Source organism: Zophobas morio, unplaced genomic scaffold (assembly GCF_036711695.1).
Source record: "Zophobas morio isolate AGI-343-1 ecotype UQ-CSIRO unplaced genomic scaffold, CSIRO_AGI_Zmor_V1 ptg000044l, whole genome shotgun sequence".
NCBI lineage: Eukaryota > Metazoa > Arthropoda > Insecta > Coleoptera > Tenebrionidae > Zophobas > Zophobas morio.
The window spans coordinates 1,288,116-1,314,460 of NW_026972149.1; the positions used below are offsets into that span (position 1 = coordinate 1,288,116).

The following is a 26,345-nucleotide window of genomic DNA, read 5'->3' on the forward strand; positions in this document are numbered from 1 at the left end:
TTATCTTTAGAATTGCATACAATTACAGTTCAATTCAGGATTACGCTAAGCGACAATGCCACACCAAACTGCCATCCACGAACGATCGCTAAACGGACACATTGCCGTATTTTAATGTGAGAGAACGAACTTTCAAGAGAAATTTTTCTGGCTGCACAATGTCGGGAGCGTCGTTCGCGTTCAGGAGTTCACTATAGCAAGCGTGTAGGACACAAAAATGTGTCTTGATCTTTATAACATACATATACTTGTACCACGAAACATCTTCTATATTTTTATAGCCAACTCAACATTTCGTTTAAACTATTACGCACACCTTCGTTTCCGCCAGTGCGATAAGGATGCGGCTAGTACACTTTATTATATGTAAAATGCCACTGTATCACTCGCAATGGTCTAATAAATAGCGGGTTGAATTGCTAGAACAAATAAAGTATTCTCTTGATATTTGCTGCGACAGTGTCTGAGACAGCTGCTCTGTCTTAATGTAATTGGTGCAAATTTAGTGTGAATGAGCGTTTTGTCGATGACAAAAATGTATAAATTTAGAGGTTATAGTCTGACCTGTTTCTACTTTGTTACACGCCACGTAGTATTCGACAATGCCGGGCAATTATCCATTTATTTACGACAATACTGTATTCCTAGAGCTATTTAAGTTTCATTTGATTCGTGTTGACGTTCTTTTATAAAAATAACAATAAGTCACGATAAAATTATTCTGTTTTTCCGCCAATTTTGACACAACTTGACTGCCAGCTAAGCGTGTGTGCGTGTTTTTCTACGTGATTTTGTTAATAGTTGTGGTTAAGCCGATTAGGCGGACTACCCTGTTGAACTTTGTTTTGATACACTGTTGTTCATATTTTACCCTAATGGTTTCCCAAACAGCCTGCATTGGAGAGTGCTTATGTTTCTGTTGATGAAAAAAACATGTGGAGCACCTGTTTCCATCATCATTGTGTTCTATTTCGAATAAATAAAATTTGTCTGCGCCTTTGCAAAAAACGACGGATCATAAAAAGCCGTGTGTTGGTTGTAGATTGATTAAATGTCAACTGAAACGAAAATTAATGTACAGTATAATAGTTTATGATAGGGGGAAAATTAAATTAGAAAAGTTTTGCATGAATTTAGATCGCATGCAAAAACATAATTGTCATATATCGCTATTTTTAATTTTTGATCAATTTGCAGGAAGCGTCGTTTACCAGAGGCAAATTTTAGTCTGAAGGATGAACGAATGTGTTAATAACACGATTACGGTTCGCACTGACGAAAGCCTTTTAAAACTGTTTAACATTTAAACAGTCGGGTGTGAATCCTCTTTCCGTTTAAATTTTTTACGATTATTTCCTTCAAATGCGATACTATATTAATGCGTACATGGAACTGTCATAAAGTATGCTAAGAAACGCAACGCGTCGTGAGTACGACGTTCGGATTGTTTAAAATTGTACATAAATAGTTATGTCGGATTGGCGCATAGATCTTAGGAAAGTCTGGACCAGTGAGCGTTATCCAATACTTAGTGCCTAGGATCTTGCGTCGTACAGTTTTTTTTACATGGTTGGACGTTTTAAAAGGCCTACGCAGATTTAAACTAAATTGTCTGTAACGTGAATCTAATTTATCCTTTAGAAGAGTTCCTTTATTGTTTCTTTTTTGCTTTCGATCGTTAAAGTGACGCTAAAAATGTCAGGCTGCTGTTAATGGTTTGGTTTGTAGTCGAATTTCGTCTCGTTCGGAAATATTTTCATCTACCTCTTCAACAAGCGTGGTGTTTTAAATTATTGAAATAAACCCAAACCAAAAGTAAACACAAACACTTGTGACAAGTTTAATTTGTTCACGAAAGTCAACAAAACCCTGTTTTTTAATCGGTTGGGGTAGATTTGTGTTTTTTATTTCGACGTGTTCCGAGAAGAAGTCAGAAATTGTGCGTAACCGCATGAGGGATGGTGTGACAACTTGTTTTGTGTGTTATTTTAAAAAGTTTAATGCGGTAGGGACGTCGTGGTGCCTTTAATTCAGCGCAAAGAAGCAAATCTTGATATTTCTGTCGGGATTTGGTTTTCGTTGTCGCGTTAGGTGTGGAGATTAGTGTCACGTTATTGTGGCGAAGTCTTGGAGTTAAAATTGTATTGTTAAAAGATGTGTCAGACTGTGGAAGTGACCTTTTTAATAACGCGCCTACAGGGTTTGATTAAAATTTTAGGGATTAAACGCGGTCCGTTTAGATGTGAGTTGCGTCGGAAAAATGCGGAATGAAAATCGTTATGTGCGGGGTGCGGTTGGGAAGGAAACAACAATCATTTAATGACAGTGGCCGAGCGTGGAAGTTCGTGATTGTCGGGTTACTTCCCTAATCCCGGTGATAGCGATCGCAGTAAAACGCTACTTGGCGAGATCAGGATGTGTCCATTAGTAAGTAGGGTCTAATTTTATAATGAGAACGTTTAAGTTGGGCATTTGAGGGTTTTTTGTCTGGCGTCCAGTGTCAGCGAATCGATGCGGCATGATCACAGGTTTTGGGATTGTGCGGGCATGCAGCATGGCGATTACCATTTTTTATGAATAATTTATGAGTAAGCAATTATTTTAGTGGGTGCAATTTGAATAAGACCGTGGCCTTTTAGCGCTTCGGACCTAATTGACGGTATCGCCTATATTTAGAGCGCCTGTTAATAATTAACGCAAAATAGCATCGCAGTGGTCCGCAGGACCAGTGTTAATGTATTACACACCGAGTTATCGTTGCCGTTGATTAATTATAATGCGGTCGGTATAATCTGCATAGGGTTTCGCCTGAATCGATTATTCCACGTCAACGTCATAACGTGTTCACGTTCCCACTCGACCATGCCATCAGGATTGGGACTTCGTTTAGCCGACAACGGAAAAGGTTGGGCCTAACGGCGCCTGTTTGCTTTATATTACTTTTTACCTCTGCAGACGTACAGCGTGTTTTAATAAACTCACGTCTATCAAATTAACGCTTTAAAGCAGAGAAGTTCATCAGCTGCTATTTCGCAGACTTTCCTTTCATCGAGAACTTCACGCCGGATGTCAATATGCTTCCTAGACTTCTCATTTTTTGCTCTGACGCGTTATTTTATTACCGGGAAACGTCAATCCCTGGATTAAATTATACAAGATTTACTTTTTTCATTGCTCAAATTAGCTCACCCTCAACGTGGTCACACCGCCACCAGAACACCGCACCTTTTAAATTCAAATATTACCTAAATTGATACTAGCTTTAGCTAAAGTCGACTGTTCTCAATTTAAAACCGTTATTATTCGTAATATTTGTTTGTTTCTGTGTGTGTGTTTTTTTTTTTTTTTTCTTTGGAACGAACATTATTATTAGTAGTACAAGGAAAAACGCCAAGTCTACATTCCTTCGCGAAAACTCGGGAAACATGTAATTAATTTAGTTATAAAAAGACTAATTTGTTTAATACTGCCGGAATTTTACGATCCTATTATAGCCGAAAGTTTTTTATCAACCATTACACAAACCCTTAATTTTTGTTATTTTCTAAATAACTCGTTTAGTTATAAAGATATTGATCTGAAGCTTGAACTAGTAATCCACTTGAAATGATATGACGTGGTGGTGAGTTTACGAGTTATTCAACTTTCGTTTCATATGTTCAGATTGGCTTGCTCAAAGCTGAATGTCGGAGCTGATTATATTTATTTGACGAAAGAATACGTTGAGACAAAAACACTTAGTAACGTCTTTATTCTCATCTACGATGTACGCAGTCGATAATTTCTTGAAATTTTAATGTTTTTTTCATTGTCGAAATGCAATATCTTTAAGAATAAAACTAAAAAAACTCATAGTTTTTCTTGAATGATGTGTTTTAGCTGGAATAGAAGCTTGGCAAAACTCCAAAATTCCACAACGCCAAGATTTTGTTATCCTGACAATATACCCATATAAAGCTTTAACAGATTTAAAGCTGCTAAATTAGTTCATGGTAAAATCTAAAAAAATATGTTTTGCATACTTCGCAGTAGAATTCATCACGATAATTTAGCCCGAGACGTACAATCCCTCTAGGAGTTCCTCAACATAAATAATAGGTTTGAGCATACGAACTAAGTGTTATTAAATTTAATTCACTTTCGGTGAACCAAGTTTCGCTAATACAAACAACTTTGGGAAAGTCCACAGATTTCAACAAGAATTTGTTTCGGCGACTTCTCAGGTTCACGCGAAACGACGGGTAGTCATATCGTACATATTCATCACATCGAATTCCACGTCTAAGCTCAGTAAAAACTAGCTTAAAATATTAAAAACACGTAGATCAATAAAGTTTTTCTGGACGTTTTTGTATTTCTGTCCTCATTGTATTATTACGAAGTTGCTACTGGTGAAAAACGAGCAGCTTAGTCGGATACAAATCTACAACAATTGAATATATTTATGTATAGTAGCGTAGCTAAAAAACAAATTACATAATATTTCTAACAACGGTGAAGTTCTGGACGTTATAGAAAGCCTAGAGATATTAAATATTAATACAGAATATTTAGTGAATATATTGGCTCTATGTAAGAGCGGGGTGAAAAACACTAGGGTATAAATAGCCGTGTAATCACCCTTAGCTTTAGTTGTCGTAAAACGCGTCAGCACGTCGTGTCAGTTTTGGTTGTCGTGTGCTTTACCGTACTTTTATATTAGGTAGTTAAGGCTTTGAATAATTTCGTGTCAGCTATTTTTCTCTAATTGTTGTATCGGGAGTAAAAATTAGTAAAGTTATTTTCACCCACATATTTTGCGCTAATTGAAAACAACACACAGATTTTTGATTGATTTATCGCATAGTTACAATTTAACATTATTTGCTGATTTAAATCGGGATTTTACTGAAAATAATCTAAATAGTAATTAAAATAGCTATCGAGAGCGTTCGGAAGTTAATCATTTCATTTATCATTATTAATGTGTAATTTATAACATTAATGCATATTTTTCTATAAACAACTGCGCCCGGAGGCCTCGACCAGTCGATAATTAAAAAGAGACAAAAAGGCAACTTTTTAATTAACTCAAAATCATATTTATGTGCTGCTAATGAAATCTTTAATTTAGAATTCAAACAAAATGAATGCTCAATTGCAGCGAATACGTAACAAAGTAAATAATTTACGAATTTCTAAATAAATTTTGTATCGATTTTGAACGAAAATGCCATGGTATTTTCAACTTTGTCTTGTGCGTATTCAAAATTCGTTATAATTGAATCTGTAAAAATAATTGGAAAATATTGTTTGAAGAGATATTTAATATTCGTTTTGGCTAATGGTGCTATATCTACTTTTCCCCGAGTCTGATGTATAGTTATAATGTAATTGTAGCATGCACAATGTTGATTGAATTTTAATTAAAGCACCAATAGAGTAACTTTATTAAATGAGGATTTTATTGAATTTTAAACTTCGAGGAAGTTATGAAAGCTCGGTTGTGGGCTTTTTGGTTTTATTGTGGCAAACACTAAAATACAATTATATAAAACCTCGTAACCTTTTGATTGCTATAAAGAGTTAAATTAACGTTTTATTAATATGTCTACCTAACGATTTATATTAAGAGTGTCTAAATAAAGCCATCAATTCTTATTTACTTAAGTGAAATCTAGTTCAGCGAAGTGAACTTTTCAACAGTTTGTTGAAAGAATTTAAAGTATTAAACAATGCATAATTTAATACAAGTCTGAAAAGTTCATAAAATCCCAGTGCTCTGTAGTTTTGAACAAAATTTCTGATTAAGCTACACAAAACCTCAAACGGATTTTGAATAATTTCTGTTACCAATATTTTCCGAATTTACTTATGGAAGAAAATTGTGAACAATGCATTCTCAGCGAAAACGTTGTGATGAAGGCGCGCAGGGGTAAAGCCGGTGACTAGTTACAATATAAATAAAAAGATAAAAAGAAGGGAAAAGTTTAATATATCCGCCACTATAAAAAACAAGACGTGTTTCGTTACAGCATTTGGAAAACTATATGTGCAATTTTGCTCCAAGTTTCGTTGTTCGTACTAATTTAGTTGTAATACGAGAATAAAGGTAATGCAAGTAGCAAATCGAGTGTAACTGCGGAAATATAATGATAACATAAAAGTATGTCATGGTGCTATAGAGTTTCAACTGTTGTACTTGTTTGTTCTAGGAAGTAACAATACGCAGCTGGAGGCATTCTGACATATTTCTTAATGCTAGATCTTCGAAACTGCAGTCTTTCTAATTACCATCCATCCCTTAGTTACATTACGGAAAGCCTCAGGCGAGGGCTACATACAGTTAACGTGTGCCATCCAACCCTCTGTTTCTGTCGACTGACTTAGCTACGTTCAACCACAGAACGTTAAAAGGGAATTCTAAAGAGCGAGCTTATACACGCTCCTGGTTCTCTACAGTCTTAATAGCCTCATGATATTTTTTCTTTCACCTATTGTGACCTCAAACTTAATGCGATAATCCGATGTGAACTCTATTTTTCACCAAAAATTTCCAAATTGTCGTTATTTTAAAAATAGCTTTTTCCGAACGACGAAAAAAGCAAGTGGTTTGTGATGGGCTAAGAATTTCCAAATAAATGCAAGGTATGAATGGATTCATATCTGGCAAAGTCTCAGTGAATGGAAAAACCGAAGAATGAATGAATCTCCTCGCCCTCTATTTATATTGAATCGAAATTTTTCCAGCGGTTGCTCATGTTGAACTATTTTTATTTGTATTTACATGCATCAACAGATTCGGAATAGATCCGGTTAAAGGTTATGAAATATTCGGCGGATCTCGACGCCGTGACGTCAACTAATTGAAATATTTACAAAGAAGAACCCGAGACCATCTTTCCGTTTAATAAACGCGAAAACTCTATCCATTATTAAAATATTTTAAAGCACGGCTTCGAGGTTGGAGAAATTAGAGCTCGCAGGTAAGGTGCTCACAATTAAGTTGCAAAATCTGCCAAGCTCAAACTAGTTGGTTGAAGCAGACTAGCTTGGCCGCTTTATGTAAGTTTCAAGCTAATTAAGCATCAGACCGACTCATTGTGTCAATGGCATCCTGTCATTTGAAAATTGCTGGATAAATGGATACAGTCGCACAGGAAACTTTGCCAATCTGATAAAGTGTAGAGGTTTCCATTGTCTGATGCTGGTTGATTCTAGGATTTTGCAATGTAGCAGTGACGGCTCGTGCCGTGCTCTAACGCGACGCCAATGGAGATAAAATAACAGGCTAAGAAAAACACTCCTCTTTTCTCTATAAGATTAATTAACCGTGGAAGCTGAATCCGCCGATAATAATTAATGCCGTAGAAACACTATTCTCCATTGTTGTTCGCTTGTTTACGTTGTTTTATTTTTGGAATACCGTTTTTCTACTCATCCCGTGTTTTGGAAAAATTAATTCAATATATACTGCAACGGTCTTTTGATAAAAACTCTCCACCAAGCTCGAACGTTATTCAATTTTTTACTCGTTTCTACATTTTCAAACGTGAACTATTGTCAGAGAAACGTAATCGAGCTTTGTAGATTAAAAGTTTCTTGCTTTTGACATACAATAAAACTGCTATTTTAAAACTTTCCGAAGGGGATAAAGAGACAATATAATTTTGTATTAGTGAGATTACACAATCAACTGTAGCAGCTTGAATAGTCCAAATAGGGTCGCCTAATATGATTATATTTATTTAGATGTAGAATCTGAGCTTTCCTCGTTTCAAGCACCCATAAATTTTCTACATTGTTGTGTTCGTTTAATTTTGCACATAGCTGTCCCTATATCGACACCCACATTTTAAAATATCGTTGCATGTAATCAAGAAGTCAATTGTACGTTTTCCTTTTGTAATGAAATTAGAAATTTTCCCCTAATTATTATTAATCGATAATATGACAAAATTTTTCAGACATAATGCAGTAATGAAAAATGATTTAACAGTTATAGCTATTATTTCTCTGACCTTTCAAGTTTCTAGGTAAAGGAGAATCCTGCAGTGTACTTTTTGCTGTTAATGGACGATAATGCAACAGCTTTGAAATTATGTCGACATTTGCCTGATTGTTGTGAAATCGATCGCCCGAGACAGCATAACGTCGTACGTGGAAAAAATATACGCAGCGTAGTCACGCGCTTCGCTCACTCCTCACACACGTGATTATCTACTTTTGAAAATAGTCACGGCTCTATTGTGATTTTTGCGGTTTTGGAAAGTTATGCTTTCTGGTGCATGTTTTCGAAACGAAGGCGTAGCTGTGTATATATGACGCGGTCGACGAAGCAATAGTGCCGTCGAATCACTGTCACTACGCTCGAGCAAAGATGCAAAGTACGATGGCCGCAATACAACCCCAACAACTCTCCAACGAGATGACCGGCCATTTGGCCGAAATGAGATCCATAACGTAGAAATGTAAACCCCCTCGTTCCGAGCATTTCCCACAGCGTAAGGTCTTTGTGCGGAACGATATAAGATGGCATTCCGCACTCTGTACTTTGCCACTACAGCTAAAACACAAGAAGTCGTTTGTCGACAAATTCACTTTATTCGCATAAAATTTCTGCCTTGTGACCGGACAAAATGTCTACAATGTCGCCGAATTAAAATCTTAATCAACCCCCATCCATTCGGCCGAGTCTAATCATTCCACTCTAAATGTAAAAATTCCACTACTTCAACCATCCAAAAGCAACTTCTTTACGACCTCACCAATTACGACAACACTCCCACCACGGACCGTAAAACCGGCTAAGACCCAGAATTACACCAGCAGCGGTATACGAAAAACCACTTGGATTTCCAGAATTACGCACAACTCATGCTTCATGCAGAGTTTGCACACGCATTACATGGTAAATGTCCCGCGTAAACTATCCTTTCCAACTGTTTTTATATGCATTGACATTTACCACTTCCTCATACTCCTCGTAACCTTTTTCCTAATTTCGGCGTCTATTGCTCTTTTTACGTATTGTATGTGCGGGCGTGTGGGTCGCATAATTAAAGTTTCACGATGACGAGAACCGCATACTGTTGTTGCGCAAAAATTGCATTGTCTGCGAATATTGCATAAAAGTCTTTTTGAAAAAGACTGTTATTAATTTTTCGTCTATTGATCCCTTTTCATTTAAGGAAATGGGAAAAACTATTATGCAGATAAAATTTATTTATCCGTTGCGACCGAACACACGGTATAAGCTTTTGTTTTATAACCAGAGTATCAATTTGGTTCTGCATGAGTAACTGTAATTTTCTTCGGTAGTAGTTTGTAGAGCCGTCGTCGAACGACCCATAAATCAGTGTTTTGTCATATCAAAAATTTATAGAAAAAGATTTATAAGGGTCCATGAAACTGACGGTCGCCAAAGTTAGATTAGAATATAAAAAAAAACAACAATTATGGTAGGTGTTTTGATTTCCCAGTTGGCTGTGCATGCAGTATAGGTGTGGCCCTGATTATGGAGCGTAAATATAGTCACGAACAACCATTAAGGTAGAGGTTTATGTATTTTTAAACAATCCTCTTTTGCTTCATTTCTTTCTTGCTTATAATAAATCCAGATATTCCTACCGCTCGTAATATTTTTACGACTCGAAAAACGGACACTTAAACAATTAATAAAAAAACAATTTACTTCTAACAAGCATGCATTTTGTAACTGCTAGATCAATAAACTTACCGCCTTTTTAATAAATGAAACGAACCCATATCCCTTTGATTTCAATGTTTGTGGATCTCTCACAACTCGGCAATCCCTGAAAAAGATTAATTAGTAAAAATAACTTATTCGCAACTAATCCCGAACATTGATCAAACCGGCACGGACACAAAAAATTTCATCGATTAAATGGTCATTTTGTCACAATACTTTTTATTTTTTCGTCAGCGTTACAACGGACATTGACATTGACAGGGTGTGCATTCAGAAAGTCAGAGGAAATTCTTACAAAAGCGCACTATGCGTATCACATTTTTTCAAATGCGTTTCAAATAAATTAGTCATAGACAAGCCATAGGAAGCGAACCCAAAGCTGATTAAGTATTCTATTAAGAATTTTTTCGTTCGATGTTTAAAGTTTTAGATTCTGTTTTATTTTGCATGCGTTCTTGGATCAATCGACCACCCATTCATATACTCCCGATCGTAATACTTATGTTCTTGTTTTTGTTTAGAAAGAACTGGGAGAAGTCTATGTGGTGCCGTGACCAGTATGCAGGTCGATACGATTTTACTAAAGATTAGTAAATTCTTTTCTGGTGTAGATAGCTCAACGTTGTAATAACATTTTTTCGTCAGTGCGTTGTTAAAACTTCCGGTAGGCTGAGGGACCATCACGTGGAAGTTGGCGAAGTGTTAAAGTTGGTTCGTTTGTCCGACAAAATCTAACAAATCTTTATTAGGGTTGATATTAGAATTAAAATGAGGTACGAAACGTGGGCAACCCTAGCATTTAACATTTTGGAGGGAACATTCCGTTCTAAGTTGAAGACAACTCTCATATTCCTGACCTAATGTCATAACTTAATTTCGTGCAGCGCGTGAACGAAGATTAAGTTGCGGTTCTAACTGAAGGGGGATAAAATTTGTCCCGATATTAACGATTACAGCTGCGGATTCATTCAAGAGAAACTTTCAATTTTGTTCGCGTGTTATTATTAGTGCGGTATTGGTGAAATGCCAGTGGAGAGAGTCGAATGGTCGTATGGAGTTAAATGAGTAAAGAGACAAATGCTCAGTGAATGGCTACCTGAAAACTTGCAATGCAATTAGGTTTTATTGGAATACATTTTGGTTTTTTGCAGCAGTTGAAACCCATAATATTTGATGTTATTATTGTATCGTGAGTTTCAATAGGTTCCGAACTATGGTTTTGATGAAGCGATAAATGTTTTTCCAATCGGCATAAAATTGAATTTTTATTGTTAATATTGCGTTATTTGTTTTGGAAAATGGCGAATATAGACATGATGATTTCAATCTAGTGGATGAGTAGGAGCGGTTTCGTGTTTGTTGAGGGTATTGCTTTTGGGGGGTGTCAGCGGTCCACACCTCGAACGGATCTCGTTGACCAGACTTGCAAACTATAGAGATCATATAACATGGAAGAGGTGGTCCCTTTGAATATAAATTCGGGTAAATTTGGATTTGACCTGACTGTTTAGGAAAAGATCGAATTCTTTGATTACAATTAAGAAAAGAGTGACTTTCGGTTACGAGAATACAATTTGGGGCTAATTGCGATCATTCTCTTTACCTGTTTACTTGGCAAAATAAGTTTGTCGTAATTACAACCTATTGTTGCGTTAATAACTGCGACGAGACGAGTATTTATAAGACGACTTTTCTAGTTTCTGCTTCAGTAATCAATGGCACGGGAGTCTTCTTATTAATAACAAAGAAGACTCGCTTTAATCCCGCTAGTATAACAAGCTTAAGTATGCAAAGTTAGTGGCGTTACTGCACACTGCTAGCTCCTCCAACTCAATTAGGCGCTGTCGAAGTACGTAAGTTAAGTGCGTTCATTGATAGTAGGGTGCTATCGATTTCGAACTGATCACTTCAAGACAAACTCGAAGATATCAAACTTTTCAAAACTTATATCCTGAATATTTCCTCTCTCATCTGGGACAAACAAACTTTTCAGAAGTACAAACACGACATCTTAACCCTTTAAAAGCCAATAGATTTGTCACTTGACATTCAACTTCCACTTTTGACAGCTTTACGCACACACTTTTTTAAAATAACTTCTACTTCAAAATTACCCGACCGTATAAAACGGGATCACTGTCTTAAAAATTAATAGGCCGACCCGAATATCTCCAACTTTCCACCAACGACCAAGATATTCCCAATTTTCAGCATTTCTCTTAAACTTTACATTTTGATTCACCGCCAATGAAATGTATGCATACTTTGACTGACATTTCATCCATTATATTTTAATGCACGTAAATATAAACTGACATTCACTATTTACAACTTTTGAATGTGAAGAATTATCACTCGCGCACGCTTAAACTTGCGTACCGTGCAGCTTTAACAACTTTGTCCGCTCTCAAATCCGTTTACTTCATTATGAAGTCATGTACCGTCGCCTCACTTTTTGACACTTAACTGCAAGCGAAAATATACATAAACATCGACTTTCGTAACAATGAAACTCATATGCGTAGTTAAAGTAGGTGTTAAAAAAAACTTATGTTCGCAATTTGCTTCCGTATTGATGCTTTATTGCACAAAGACAATTAGAAAAATCTGTTTAAGTAGAATATGGTAACATTTATTTTACACTTACGAACAGATTAACCCATCACAAATACTAGCGAAAAAAATTGTCCATGATTTGGGGGGGGGGGGGGGGATCTAAATTATTATTAATTTAACAATATTAATTTGGCTGACGTTTGGTTAGGTATTCTACAACTAAGTATGCTTTTCATCGTCGGACAGAAAAAGTGTCGCGTTTTCTAATTAAATTTCTCTAAAAAATGCTTTTTGAAATTTAGAGTGAGTCGCAGTGGTGCCGTGACCAGGATGCGAAGTTGTAAAAATTAGAGCGGCTTTCTTCGGAGTAGACAAAAGACATCTATTTATCTGTTCAGATATAACAAAAGAACGTATTCCGCGTTCAATATAGTTCCAGCGCCTCTTACTGGTCCAGTTTTGATTAACAATATAGGGTTAATTTGTAAATTTTTGTGTGTTTCATACGTCACAAATGGCTGCGTTAGTAAACTCGACGTGCTATGAAATGAAACGGCAGCAAAGCTTTTCATTAGCAAAACGGGCGAATATAATGATTCATATTTTATGTGTTGCTAATAATGTAGTTGCGGCCGCGGGTGTGTGTAGTGAATAGAGTGTGTAAGGAAAGGGCCCGGTGAAGTTAAAATTGGCCGTATTTTGACGAGTGGAAAGCAGTCTGGAAATTTATGTGTGTTGTGTGTACCATTTGCTTAAAAATTTATGCGCTGGAAGTGCGTTTAGTTAAAAAAGCAGTTGAATGTTTCCGAGTCCCATTGGTTTTTAGCGGATATGGTAAAACCGATTCGAGGCAAATCTGAGTGTGGAGGGCTTTCCAAGATAAGTTTTAAAATCCGTAATTAAGGAATGCTTTAAAGCGGAGTGTATCAGCCTCTTAGCGCGAGGCATTCTTAGTTTGAAGGCCTAGCAAGGCACATTTCCGCCAGTAAAAGCGTAGTTTATGATGACGCGTTATCGTGTTCTTCTGCACAGGTCCGGACTTATGTCGCCCCGGAGATTAAGCCCCTCGCTCGAATCCATTACGGGTGGATGTTAGACGTTATTATTATTTGCTACGTATTAATTTACACAGAGATGCCGGAGATGAATACCGTGTACCGTAAAAACAACACTAAAGTTGGGAGGCATCTGATGTTTAAAATGGCACCCGTTAAACCCGTTTCAAATATTATTTCGCCTAAAAAATCCCACCGCTGATAAAATGGGGGCGCATCGCTTCTGATAAGATGAGGGTGCTACTTTGGCGCATTGTTATTCATGCGACTAATGCGGGGGCTGCAAAAACCTGGAGCGGAATTATTGCAACTGTGTCGGGCTAATTAAACGCGTGATGTTTCAACTTGCGCGCCGTGAATGCGGCCTAAGCTTTCGATTGTAAGAAGGGGTGGATTTCCCTGCCGTTTTCAGTGTTCATTAATTTATACAGACCGCACACATTCACTCTCGCCGAGCGAGGGCCGCAGGAATCTATACTCAAGTATGATGTAGATGTCAACTTGACACCCACTGACCTCGCAGGACTCGCCAACAACTCCCGCTAAAGAGGGCCGTTTACACAGTTCTACTCTAAATCCGCTTAAACTCTGTATAATGTTTTACTAGCTTGTCAACACTTCCTCCAACTTGGAGGAGATGCATAGTTTTACGTTCTACATAGTCATATACTGTTAGTTTGCGCTCATAATATTCCGGACTCGGAAATACGGCCATTCTGAAGTTTTGAATGCGAGCCTTATCGAATCATGGAACCAATTGTAGCTTCTCCTTTCTAAAAGCAAGGTGTATTTCCTTCCTTCTAATTGTCAAAGTAGCCAATAACTTGGGTTCATTTGTGCAGTTCACGTGACGGGAGGCGACCATCAGTCCTAGTCTCTTCTAGTAAGGGGAATAGCATACGTCGCAGAAAATATACTAACTTGTTATCTGCTAACGATCTCTGAAGGAACCTAGTAATTCCATCAAAATTAAGAATTATCTTGCGGTTCCATAACTGTGTATTGTTTACCGCAGTTGCAACGGGCGCTCGTAGGTGTGTTATTGTTGCAAATCGTTGAAGGCGTAATTGTGGACTCTGGTCCACACATTGGGGTGCCTGAAGCTCCTTTTCCTCTAACGTTCGCCTTCTATTTACCTCAATTACCTTGGGACCACTTAATTCAACACCGTTCTATAGTTTTTTTTGCTATATCGTTAATGTCTGCCTGCATTCACTACTATCCGTTTAGAGAAGGAAAAATGTCGAAGTTTAAACTTGTGATTACTTTATGCCGTCGGATTTTAATTACTAATGCAGGATAAGTATCGAGACATGTGCCATGTTGTCACAATCACGCTTTATAACTCGACAGTGGCAGAAGCAAGATTCTATCAAAGAACTACCTCGTGGGGCAGCTTAAGCGTGAATAGTCGGAAGCGTCGGCTTTGGCGTTTGAAGTATTATTAATTCTGCAGACCACACATATTCACCGTTGGCTTAGCAAATGCTATGGTTCCATTGGATAACATTTATGCCCTAGTTAAACATGATCTAAATGCCACGCAGAAACTGATTGATATTTATACATGCGGTTTTATCTTTTTTCGCAAAACGCGCAGAAATTCGTGGATTAAATCAGATGCGATATTGCTTTTGAATGAAATAACGCAATTTGAACAGTTGGGTATTGGGCAATAATGCTGCTGGTTAATCCGACCTGTAAATGTTGGTAATAGAATCGACCGTTTAAAATACGCAATGTACTAAATACAAAACAGGTCAAGTTGAATTTAATAGCCGTTTCATTTCGGAGCGAATTTCTTCGGATGCGAGCCAAAGACATATTTTTCGTCACCCGAAGAAATCGGTGTTGCAACGATGCACTTTGTTTCGTAATGTGTTGGAAAGTAATAGTTGAATTATTTATTGAATAATAGAAAATCAATACGCAATGAACGAATCGAAAAGGGTATTAAAAAGTTTTCCACTGACTTTCTGATAAATGTAGGCCTTAATTACGTTACACTTATGGAAGAAAAAGAATTGTGGACTAGGAGCTCACGGTGATACACGTACGTATTTCTAGGGTAATAGTTGATGTTGAAATAAGTATTGTGGGAAAATCATTAATTGGTAGCCTTCAGACCTACTGACATTTTAATAATAGATATATGCATTCTCATAAATAAGTAGATTATTAGCATAACGACGAAATACAACTAGCGACAGGTGGTGATCGTTAAGACGTGTACTACACTGTAATAAGAATGCGATAGTTGTTTTACAAATGACACGTATCACTTTATTTAGGAATTAGACATATTGTTGTTGAGTAGATTTTGCTATAGCGGTAACCTCTTGCAAGCTAAAAGCTTTAGTTTGTCGTAACCTGGCTTGGAATGTTATAATTTTAGGCAACGTGCCAGACGCATTAGAGCTATGCATAATACTAGCATCCATAATCACCTGACTAATTACGTGGAATGAAATAAAATTAAATGAAAGTAGTGCAATGTGACAAAGGCAAATTGGTTGAAAATTGAATAGACTGTCGATCTGACCCTGATACTGATAGTGTAGTTGGGATGAACGATGACAATGAGGGCTAAAATTTCGCAACAATTCGCAGCGCAATTAATAGAGGAAATGTAGCACATTTTGGGTTGGCAAATGTTTTCTATCCCTAGCGGATAATCCCTACTCCGGTTTCCGACGACATTGTCCTATGTGCGTTCATTGTGGCCTAAATTATTTAACGAAGCTACAATACAAATCGGTATTCATGACTTTATTATGTTCAATCTTTAATCTACTCTATTCCTCAGACGAGTTCCCTTAGGAACCGGCTACTGTTTACTGTGCGGAATTCACCTTTCCCCATCTAGAGACTGATCTCACCGGTCGGGATACCTTCCTCTCTGAGGGACTCCGAAATTGCTTTTCAAAATATTTATAGTCTAATTTCATTTCAGCTTGTGTGTGGTTTGTTTTGAATAATCACTACTTATTTACGCCCCTAACTGATTCCCAGCTTGCTACTAACACCAGCCCAGGTGCAATTAACTCTGAATTAATAGCGACATAAAAAATCGAAGGAGTTCAATATACAACCACTCCGAGAGTTGTGGCTTCCACCCGTACAAAGCGCTTTTTGTTATCTCAACTTTAATTCTTAATCTGCTCCGACAAATAAGTAAAATAACGCTACGCTTTTTTACTGCTACCAGATTGTGGAAAATACTCGATGCGTTGTGTGTTTACAGGCAACTGAAGTGCTCTCGGCCACCCTGGATTTGTTTACAAAGGTCGTTTTGAACCAACAAAGTAAATAAGTTTTTTGAAAATGACTCCACTACATAATCTTTGTGTGGAAGCTCACCAAAAGTTCCCACTGGAAATTTTTCGTCCCTCTTAGGTTTCGCTGTTGTAATAAAATACACAATAATGTGATGAAGAACTGGATTCATATGCCTAAAAACGAAACCTTCATAGCATTAGCTGTAGTAGGTAGCACATCGGATCTGTTTCAAGAGCGTAATGTATTCAAAGCAAAAATTACATATATCGGGTAAGCAATCTAATATTACCTAAATTTATGCCGTTTGTTTTTTAGACTTTGAAGTCTCTAACTTGACAAATATTTATCAGATCATTTCTGCAACTGGCGAATTACTATGAAATTTTCATGTAACACAAAATTAGTTTCACGTCTTCAAGCTCGAAAAGCTGATCTGTTTTTCAGTGTTGAGTACCTCAAATTTCTATTGTATAAGTACCCACACCAAGTTATTTGGAAGGTTATTCGTATCTGCATAGGACTTCGGACCTCAAATACTACGGGGTAGTGGCTCTTTTAGAGACAGTACAACATCCCATGAGGTACAGGTACACCCAATAGATCAAATTTCCAGCCCAAAGCATAGGTTCCAAAATCCTTTCAATTTCTTGATCAGCGCCTCACAGATCAGTTTTATCCTAGAGCTGGTTTGTGAGGTACTTATTCCCTAGGAAGCTTTAATTTCTATGAAAGTAGCACTTCGGGTAGTAGAAATTTTCAAGGGCAACCTGATTATTCTTCTATTCGCTATTTTTTTTCCTTGAATCACAATTAAACTAATACTCCTAGTACATCTCAAAATTAAGGTGTTTATTTTCAGTAAGAATGGCTTACGTCATTTAGTAACCTTATGTCAAATCCATTATGTGCTATGCGAGCGGAAACATCGATAACGCAAAGGCGAGGTCAGTCCTCTGCAAACAACTTTACAGATTTTTTATCTCGACGGAGATGGCTTCTAGGCGTATTTGTATCTGTGCAGACAACGCTAATTCGGATAACACACACGACAGGTGCAAACAACAGTAAAAGCAGCGTTTCCATTTAAGTCTATAGCAAGTTCTGCAGCGCCCGATAGGAAGAAACGAATTATTGGAAGTGTGGAGCGCTAACAAACTTCAGTTTACAGCAGCAATAATACAAGCACGGACCGTATAGTTTTATTTGACTTTCGAGAGTAGCTCGACGTTTAAAATGCAATAAAGCATCTTATAATTGCAAACGAGTTTTAGCTAAACTAGTCTACACAAGCTTTTCTATATAGAATGCGTTCGATGCAACTGTTGCCGTTAAATGTTCACAAAAATTGTTTTTACATCTGACACTAACATCTGTTCTAGCTGAAATTTGACGCTGCTTTCCAGGTCAAATGCTTTTTCATTCATTGGACGATATAACTCTGAATGCACACGCTAATTTTGGCCGTTTTGTCTATTTCTGCACCACTTCTCAACTCCACTCCATTAACTCCTGCATATAAACCACGTCCTGTTTGGTTCGGTTTGATTCACGGCATTTGAAATGTGCTGCCTTTTACTAGAGTGACTGTTTGCGTTTATAGTAAAATTAACGCTATAACAGTGTACACAAGTGTCGATTGAGTAAATACCGAAGGTAAACTAATAACCTAACTGAATCACACAACTGAATAGTTACAATTATGTCTGAGGACACGTCGGTTAGACAAACCAAATCCAAAACGAATCAGAGCTAGGAACGGTTATTTGAGTTCAGTTAAATTTGAAATAATAGTTTAAGCTAGGATTTGTTAGTGGCTGCTACGAACTCAGTCACTGATGTACGAGGAAATGCCAGATACAAAGAGAATTTTCAATCAAGGAAAGACTCGTGAATTTGATCACAAATTTATTAAAAAAAATGATGTTAATAATGGTGGAGGTGCCGGACAAGACACGTACTTTCTACTTCTTGCTTATTAAACAAAATTTAACACTTTTAACTATTACACTATGAGTGTCAGTTGTGCATTATTTTATGGGGTGTTTTAAAATTCCGCCTTGTATTAAAATCGGAGCTCATAAAAATTGAATCTAAAGTAGTCGTATCGAAAAACAACAAAAGTACATTACTGAAGCCGTTATAGTAAAACGTGTATTCTTGGTGGCATTTTAGTGCTATAAAGTCAGTGATCCGGCGTTGACTAGACCTACCGTATCTAGAATCCGTCTCCCCGCGTCTTTTCTATTTATTCTGCCACACGAACTCGGCTAATATTTCACTACTAATAAACTCTTGTCGAGTGACTTACAATTTACTCAAACAAAGACACAGCAAAATAACATCAATTGTGCAATGTGAAATTGCACGAGCCTCAAGGGTGTAGCTCGTTTCACTGTTGACAAAAGGGTGCAAAGTGAAAAAATGCCGTCTCCATTGGCGTAATGCAGCAAATATTCAAAGTGTAAGCTATTCCGGGATGATATTACTAAAATAGCAACCCGATGCTTTTACTGTAGGGCAACAGTAATTCGGAAATTTTATGATTGTATAAAATCTTCTTCTCGGGCTCGTGTATTTGTTCCCAGTTGGCTGTAGGAATTGCATGTTAGGTGTAATAAACTGTTCTAGTCAACGATGTTGTGCGACGTTATACGACGGCGAACGAAGGTACACTATAAAAACGGGCACATGCCGAAGGGTTTTTTAGTTACGAGCCACCGGTAAAGGACGCATTTGATTATGCCATCACGGCTTCTGCCATTTAAATAATTGACTGCTCAGTATTCCTCGCAAAATATTGCCGGAATTCAGAACGCTTTTACTGCGGAAAAATTCCGACGAACAATGCTAGCTACACAAGTTAACCAAATTGAATTCAAGTTAGTTTCACGCTCAAGCTTTAGGTTATAATACATTAATATTGTTGATGTAGTTCACCTAAACTACCTCCAGCTAGAGACCTAATAAGCCACTACAAGATAGGCCGCTCAAGGCAAAGATTAGATCTTTGTTAACGATGTTAACAGAAGTTATAGTTTCCATTTTCCTTTTTTCAGCCCCATGTACCTCTGCTAATTCAATAGTGGCCTCATTGTGTTTGCTATAAACTTATAAATAATTAGGTAATGTTCTACATTGTTATACACGTAAACATGGAACTACCTGAATGCCTAAAATTAATAGCAAATTTCACCAAAAAAAATCTAGAACAATAGAGCTTCAGAGAATGACGCAAGATAGTGACGCAGCGGCGTTAAGACCTAATTTTAAAAATTAAGTACTCTGCGTGTGCATAGAAAAGTTGATTAATTTGCGCGCCTAATTGTCGCGCGGAGCCGAGCTTGTAAAATTTTCTGCAACTTCTTGGTCGGGAGAGATATCAGGGTCAAGGCTTCACTGGGCCGTTTAAAATTTGTTTGGAAGTCGAGAAAGAGAAGAAAGTAATAATTATTGCCGAGTCATAAAGCGCAATGATTCCACTTGACGGGTGGGAAGGCGGAAATCTGGCTCAAATGACAACACGAAAACGGTCATAAAGTTTTAAAAACGTTACCGTTACCGAGAAACGTGTATTTTGTTTTGTCGCAGTGATGTGTGGGGAATTTACACACAATAAAAGTGCCAAAATGTCGAAATGCAGCAGTGATGGTGTCGGCGTTCGACGGTCTTACTTGATGTTTCAATATCGAGTTGGAGTAGACACGGAATTGTCGTTGATATTCGTATCACGCGGATAGTGTTATTTCGGACACTTCGCATTCATTGCCATTCCAACTACACTCAAAAAGTTTGCAAAACTACGCCAAACTGGGAACTTAATAAAATTCAAGGATAACACCGAATTTTATGTTTATTTACTGCTCACTGTGGCTTCAACACCTATACACACCACTATAATTCATCGAAACGGTTACTTTAGTCGCGAACTTTTCAGATAGAAATAGTTGTGCTTCGACTAACGGCGCTAAATGAAGTAGTTTATTTGAAATGTTTTCTTACTATGCCTATGTGGCAAACATGAAACACTAGAAAAACAAGCAAACTGTAAATTTTAAGTAAAGCTTCATCAGTTTTTCGATTAAAGTAATCGTTTCGGCAGTTTCCGTGAATATGTTCAATCAATCTTCCACGAATAGACAAATAGATAGATACTCGGAAACGAAAAGCCCGCATTTTCGTATTCCACGATCGAAAAAACGTAAAATTGAAGATTGAATTTGGCTATATAAGTTGAAGTCACATTTATCATACATTGAAATATTGCAGAGCCTTACGAGATGAAAGAAATCTTTCTGTGAAATCATTTTGATTGCACAATGTACTTACAAATGCAAATGTTCTAACATTAATTAAAAGTGAGATTGATATTAAATTCTTGGAGAAAAAGGGGCACACTGCGAAAATGCGTTAATCGCCCACGACATGAAAATTTACACCAATTACTGAGAATTCACTTACATGCAATCTATCGATGGATCAAAATGTTAGTAAAGTAATTTTCTCAGGATATACGGCTTGCGGAAGAAGGAAATCATTCATCATCATAAAATATTAGCTGTGAAAGGGGATGTCCTAATACAAATTTAATATTTGTTTTCAAAAATTTGCTTCTCATCCTAAGGGCGGTAACGAGATGTTAAGAAACAAAAACCCCCGAATTCGTTCGATGTTTTATCTGAGAACTCCCAATAGCGGCCAATTTACATTTTGAATATTAATTGCGTTTTAATTTTTAAAGAAAATTTACTTATTTGAGGCTCGGTTAAGTGGTTTGGGACACGGTGTGGATTATCATTTAGGGTGCAAATTTCCCTTTTTAGATTATGCAGAAAATACCTGATAGTCGATCTGCGACAGGTGGTATTGTAGATATCTCGAATTTCCAACGTGCTGGAGATTAAAAGATGAAGTTTTTCGAGCATTTCAATAGAGGCTTGATATAAGAAAGTCGAATAAGTTTGCTGCGAGAATATTCGAACTGTTGACAATTGTTTGGAGGAGTCATTTCGGCGCCTACGCATTAATGCAGTCCGGCAGAGACACGACGTCCGCAGCTTTGTTATACTACACCATAGAACAAAGAATTGTGTAAATTCGTCTCAATATACTCAGCCAACATATCATTATGAGAAGGACTTATGGCACAAACGGCTATTCGGAACAACCCGACCGATTTAATATGGAGTGATATCTTCGGAAAGAATGTGTCACTAGATTAAATTTTATTCTTTCGGCCACTTCGCACTAAATCAAGCTTGGACTTTAGATTTCATCAGAATCCGTCCACATCATATTTGCTTTGTAAAGTTAACGAAAGCTGAGATCTTGCAACGTAACGGAATGCTGCTAGACAACATAATTGAATTTTAAGACAGTTCTACTTACACTCTACAAATCTTGACACTTTTTATCTTATTAAACACTTTTCCAATTTCGTTGACACAACACCGTTGAAAGATTTTGATTCCCGACACCTCAACGATTTTCCCCTGTGATGGGCTAAAAATTGGCGTTAATTTGGTTAAAATATTTTAAAGAGCTTTTCTGTGTTATGTCTGTAAACGTATCATATTAATGTGTTCCGCTGAAGCGTTCGGTATAATGTCATAATGAATTGGGCGATAAAACGAGATATTTTCAATTAAAATTCATGTTGGTAATAATTCTTTATTACAGTACTTTGGGAATTCCAAGTCTACACATTATGTTTCTCCACACAGTTCTCATTGTACTTCTTGTATTATCTGTTAGGCAATGAAGTGAATGTTTCAAATTAAGGGCACAGCCCTTGAAATGTTTTGTTCGAAGCAATTTGCGATGAGAGAAAGTTAACGCCAATAACACATTTACATACAAGCATGGTAGTTTCGGTTATCTGCATGTGACATCAACTTTAATTTTAATAAATTATCTGCACTAGTGATTAGAGAATACGTTTACTCGCGTATTTCCACTTCACTTACAGGAAAGTGCTACTTTAATTTAAGGTGAAACACGATTTCAATGCTTTCTTGTTGTGAATTGCCTGAAAATAATTTAAGTTAACGAACGAGCACATACCAACATTATTTCTTTCAAGCTCCAGTTTACGGCAATTCATAAAGTAACAGCGTGTACTTTATTGCCGTAATTAGGAGCGGCCGATTAAAGATGTTTTTGTCATTTTTAGTTTGTAATTTTTATGCCCAGGTGCACCTTCGCCTCATTCGCCAACTAGCATTTGTCAATTATACCCCCTTTTCTCAGCTTGCGTGGGCCAAACGATTTCTTCTCACGGGAAAGGACGCTGAAAGACACCAAAAATAAAACAATAAATAATAATAATAATAATAATAATAAAATGTAAAGCAGAAAAGAACCATAGTAAATAAGAAGAAAACTGTATAAAAGTAAAACATAACACAAAGAATATTAGTAGTAAAGAATGCATAAGTACAAAAAACCTAAAATTTACCTGGTGTATGTAAGTAGTCACTTTTGTCTTGTTAGTGTTTTTTCGAAAGGGCGGGGCATAAAATGCGATTAGTAGTTATGGGCGGGGCTATCCTCGATCAATTAAAATCGAGACGACACGCGTGCGCCTTCGCACGGAGTATATTTATTTGAGTTGATGAAGTTTTTGGAGTTATACGCGGTTAGGCTGAGTTTATGCGTAAATTAGTTTTCAGTGCTCGTTTTTATAAATAGGAAAAGTTGAGCGGTGTTTGTCCGGAAACGCGTTGTTTATATTATTTGTGCGGATAAATACGTAAAAATTCTGCGTTGGAAAGTAGCCTAAATCTGCAGAGACAGCGGAGATAACAAAAGAAAGATGTTTCGGAATTTATTTTCATATAGCGACAAGAGGGGCGAGCTCGTTTCCTAGTATGGAATGATTCGGGAGGTAGCGCGTGGTTTGTTAGTAAAATTTGATGACGTCACCTGTACTCATAAAATATGCAGTACTATCTACTTTATAATAATTTGCGCGGATTAATGTGGAAAACGTAATCTGTAAGACGGTGCTTTTAAGATATCTGTAAAGTAGCTTACGCATTTTAACATCCGCAGAAACAGTATATTATTCATAAAGCCAGCGAAAATTTCTTTAATAAATCCAAGGGCGTCGGTGGAATAAATCATAATAAAGGTAATCTTGGTAATAGTGCGAATGAAAAGGAATGTTCATGAATATGCGCACATCAATATGTTTATGTGCATCGTTGTAAATATGGAATGATGGTTAGAAAACGAGCCTTTTCAATGTCTTTTATAGCTTTATAAAATAAATCGCATTACCTAACGTAAATACGGATACACCAAGACGTATTTATTTATTTTCCCATTCATGGGAAACGTATTATTCAGACATAATCCTTCTCGTAGACTACATGAACTAACGTCTCTGAGTAAAATATTACAACCGCACGCCTAAAAAAATCTACAGACTTTGAAACTTTTTCACCTTGTTTCCTACGCTTGGATTTATTAAAATATAAAATGTTAAGACAACGCCTTAGCGCAACACATAAAACAGTGTGAGTAATAAGATCACTCTAGGGATGAATGTTTCACGCTGTCACCCACCGTATTATATTATAATATAAACCTCTCATTTTCAGTTACCTACGAGCTCACTCTATTTTTCCTGGAAAGGTAAAAGTAATAAAACTAAAATCGATGGCATAGCTACACGTTATACACGTCTTGTTTCTCCAAAAATGTTTACATTAAATTTTCAAAGGCGGCCTTGATCACAAATATTTTTTAGGTTGACACTTATCTCATACTACGCAACGTAAATATAAAGGTTTCACTGACGGCTTGTCTGTGACTTCGTAATGTTTTATTTATTAAAACAATGATACAAGTAGAAAATGTTCAGCAAAGCCAACTCTGAATTAGCATATTTTCAAGCACAGAGTGTCATCCGTTGTGACTAGTTTATGTCCAAAGTCGTACGTTGCGACCTGAATTTTCTGGGTTCAATCTTTCTGTCAGTATGCGGGTGTGCGATATATAACGTTTCTTTGGCTAATTATTACGACGTTTAGCGCCCACAGTTCACCGACGATAATCGTTTTAAGTCACAGCGTGACGTCAATTGACGCCTGCTCTGTATAGGTTAGCGCTAATATGTGGCAGTTTTTAAGTTAGTAAATGATACAAATAACTGCATTTTGAGTGGCATTTTGGTAGCTATGTTCGAATGGTTACGGTTCTTTCCTGTCTTGTAAAATCGTCAATCAGTGGTAGCCCTGTTTTGCTGTTGTGTTTAACAGGGGATATTGTCTATTATAGAACGTTAATCCGAACTAGACACCCGATATGATTGGTAATATTTGTGGACCGATTGCGTAATCAAAGATCTGTTCCAATAACAATAATTGTTGACGCAACGTTAATAGTAGTGGTGTTATCGATCGTGAAACGTGAGGGCAAAAAAGAATTGCGAACATTTCCGTGATATTAGGCAAAATTGACGCAATTATATAAGAAAATTGAGTTTAGTTGAAAAAAGGTAAATGTGTCGAAATCTCGTTCGCAAACGGAATTACGCTTTATCCGACCCTGATCATTCCTGGACAGTTTTAAAAGGACGACAGCCATCACCGTTGACGCCAGTTACATAAATCTAACGGTTTTGGCTGTGAAGTTGGCTCAATAATCGCTTGTAAGATTAATTTTCTCATTGATCGCGGCGGTTCTTAGAACTTCGCACACTCAGTCAACACTAACATAAATACTTTTGTAAACTCATAATTTTGTTTACCGTTTCCTTTCCTTTGTTTACTTCTTTACAATCGCATTTTCTTATAAAAACTGACGGAAAAATTTCTCGGCTTTATTCCATCACGCGATTTTGCTCGGATTTTATCTCCCCGAATATCTCCAGATTTGCGGTGAGTTTCGAAAAAATAATAAACAAAGAACCTGCTTTGCAAACATTTCATTATTTTTCTGGACGGGCCACATCAAACACAATAGTATCGCCCTAATTAGCGTTCCTTTGTTACTAACAATATGGTGTTTTCAACATACGCGCCACGAATTTTTGCATGTACAGAAAACCTTCACAAAACATCCGATATGCACTCACCCAAAAAAAAACTACCTCGCACATGCAAGAAAATTTTAAAATGCACGCGATTAACAACAAACTGTTTCTTATTTTTAACTACGGACTGTTGCAAACCAACACCGAATCAATACAACATTATAAACTCGCAAAGAAAACTCGCACAAGGTTAAAAGTCTGCAAAACTTTGCCGTTTAAACGACAATTATCGATAGAAAGAGAACGCTGCCTGTTTCAACAGAACGTCGCGCTTTCCACTCAAGTTTCTGACTTAATAACTGTCAAACTATTAAACTGTTACGTAATAATCCAACTAATACTGTTCATCTTTTAAATACAAGGTGTCATCACGACTCATTCCTACGTTTACTTTAATTCAATTACTTATATTAGAATTAGTAAAAATAGAGTGTTGTCCCACACTCTATTTTTGATCACTTCTATAAGTTATTAAACGTTTTCTCAGATTATTGGTTTGAAAGTGAAGCCAGAATTTCTATATTTAGTTTACGTGGTACGCTCATGAACAGCTTTTATAACACAAAGAATAAACAGTTTGCTTGTCAAACTGCTTAGCTTACAGTTTCATTTTTATGTCGCTCTCATGAAACAAGTTTTTGTAAAGAATCGATCACTGTTCACTGAAAGCGGTAACACAACTCGAAGTCGTCTTATATTTTTGGAGTAATTGTGCTACTACAGGTGG

At 36.9% G+C, this 26,345-nt stretch overlaps 1 protein-coding gene across 5 annotated transcripts in view; it reads right to left on the minus strand.

The window, feature by feature from the left end:
* LOC135141582 (cytotoxic granule associated RNA binding protein TIA1) overlaps nt 1-26,345 on the minus strand; it is a 217,030-nt gene that overhangs the window by 10,623 nt on the left and 180,062 nt on the right. For all 5 annotated transcript variants that reach the window (XR_010282400.1, XM_064072817.1, XM_064072815.1 and 2 more), the window contains one exon: nt 9,719-9,794. Coding sequence is in view for 4 of the 5 variants with exons in the window: in XM_064072817.1 (XP_063928887.1) it covers nt 9,719-9,794 (76 nt within the window). In the remaining variant the exon portion in view is untranslated. The remainder of the gene's footprint in view (nt 1-9,718; nt 9,795-26,345) is intronic.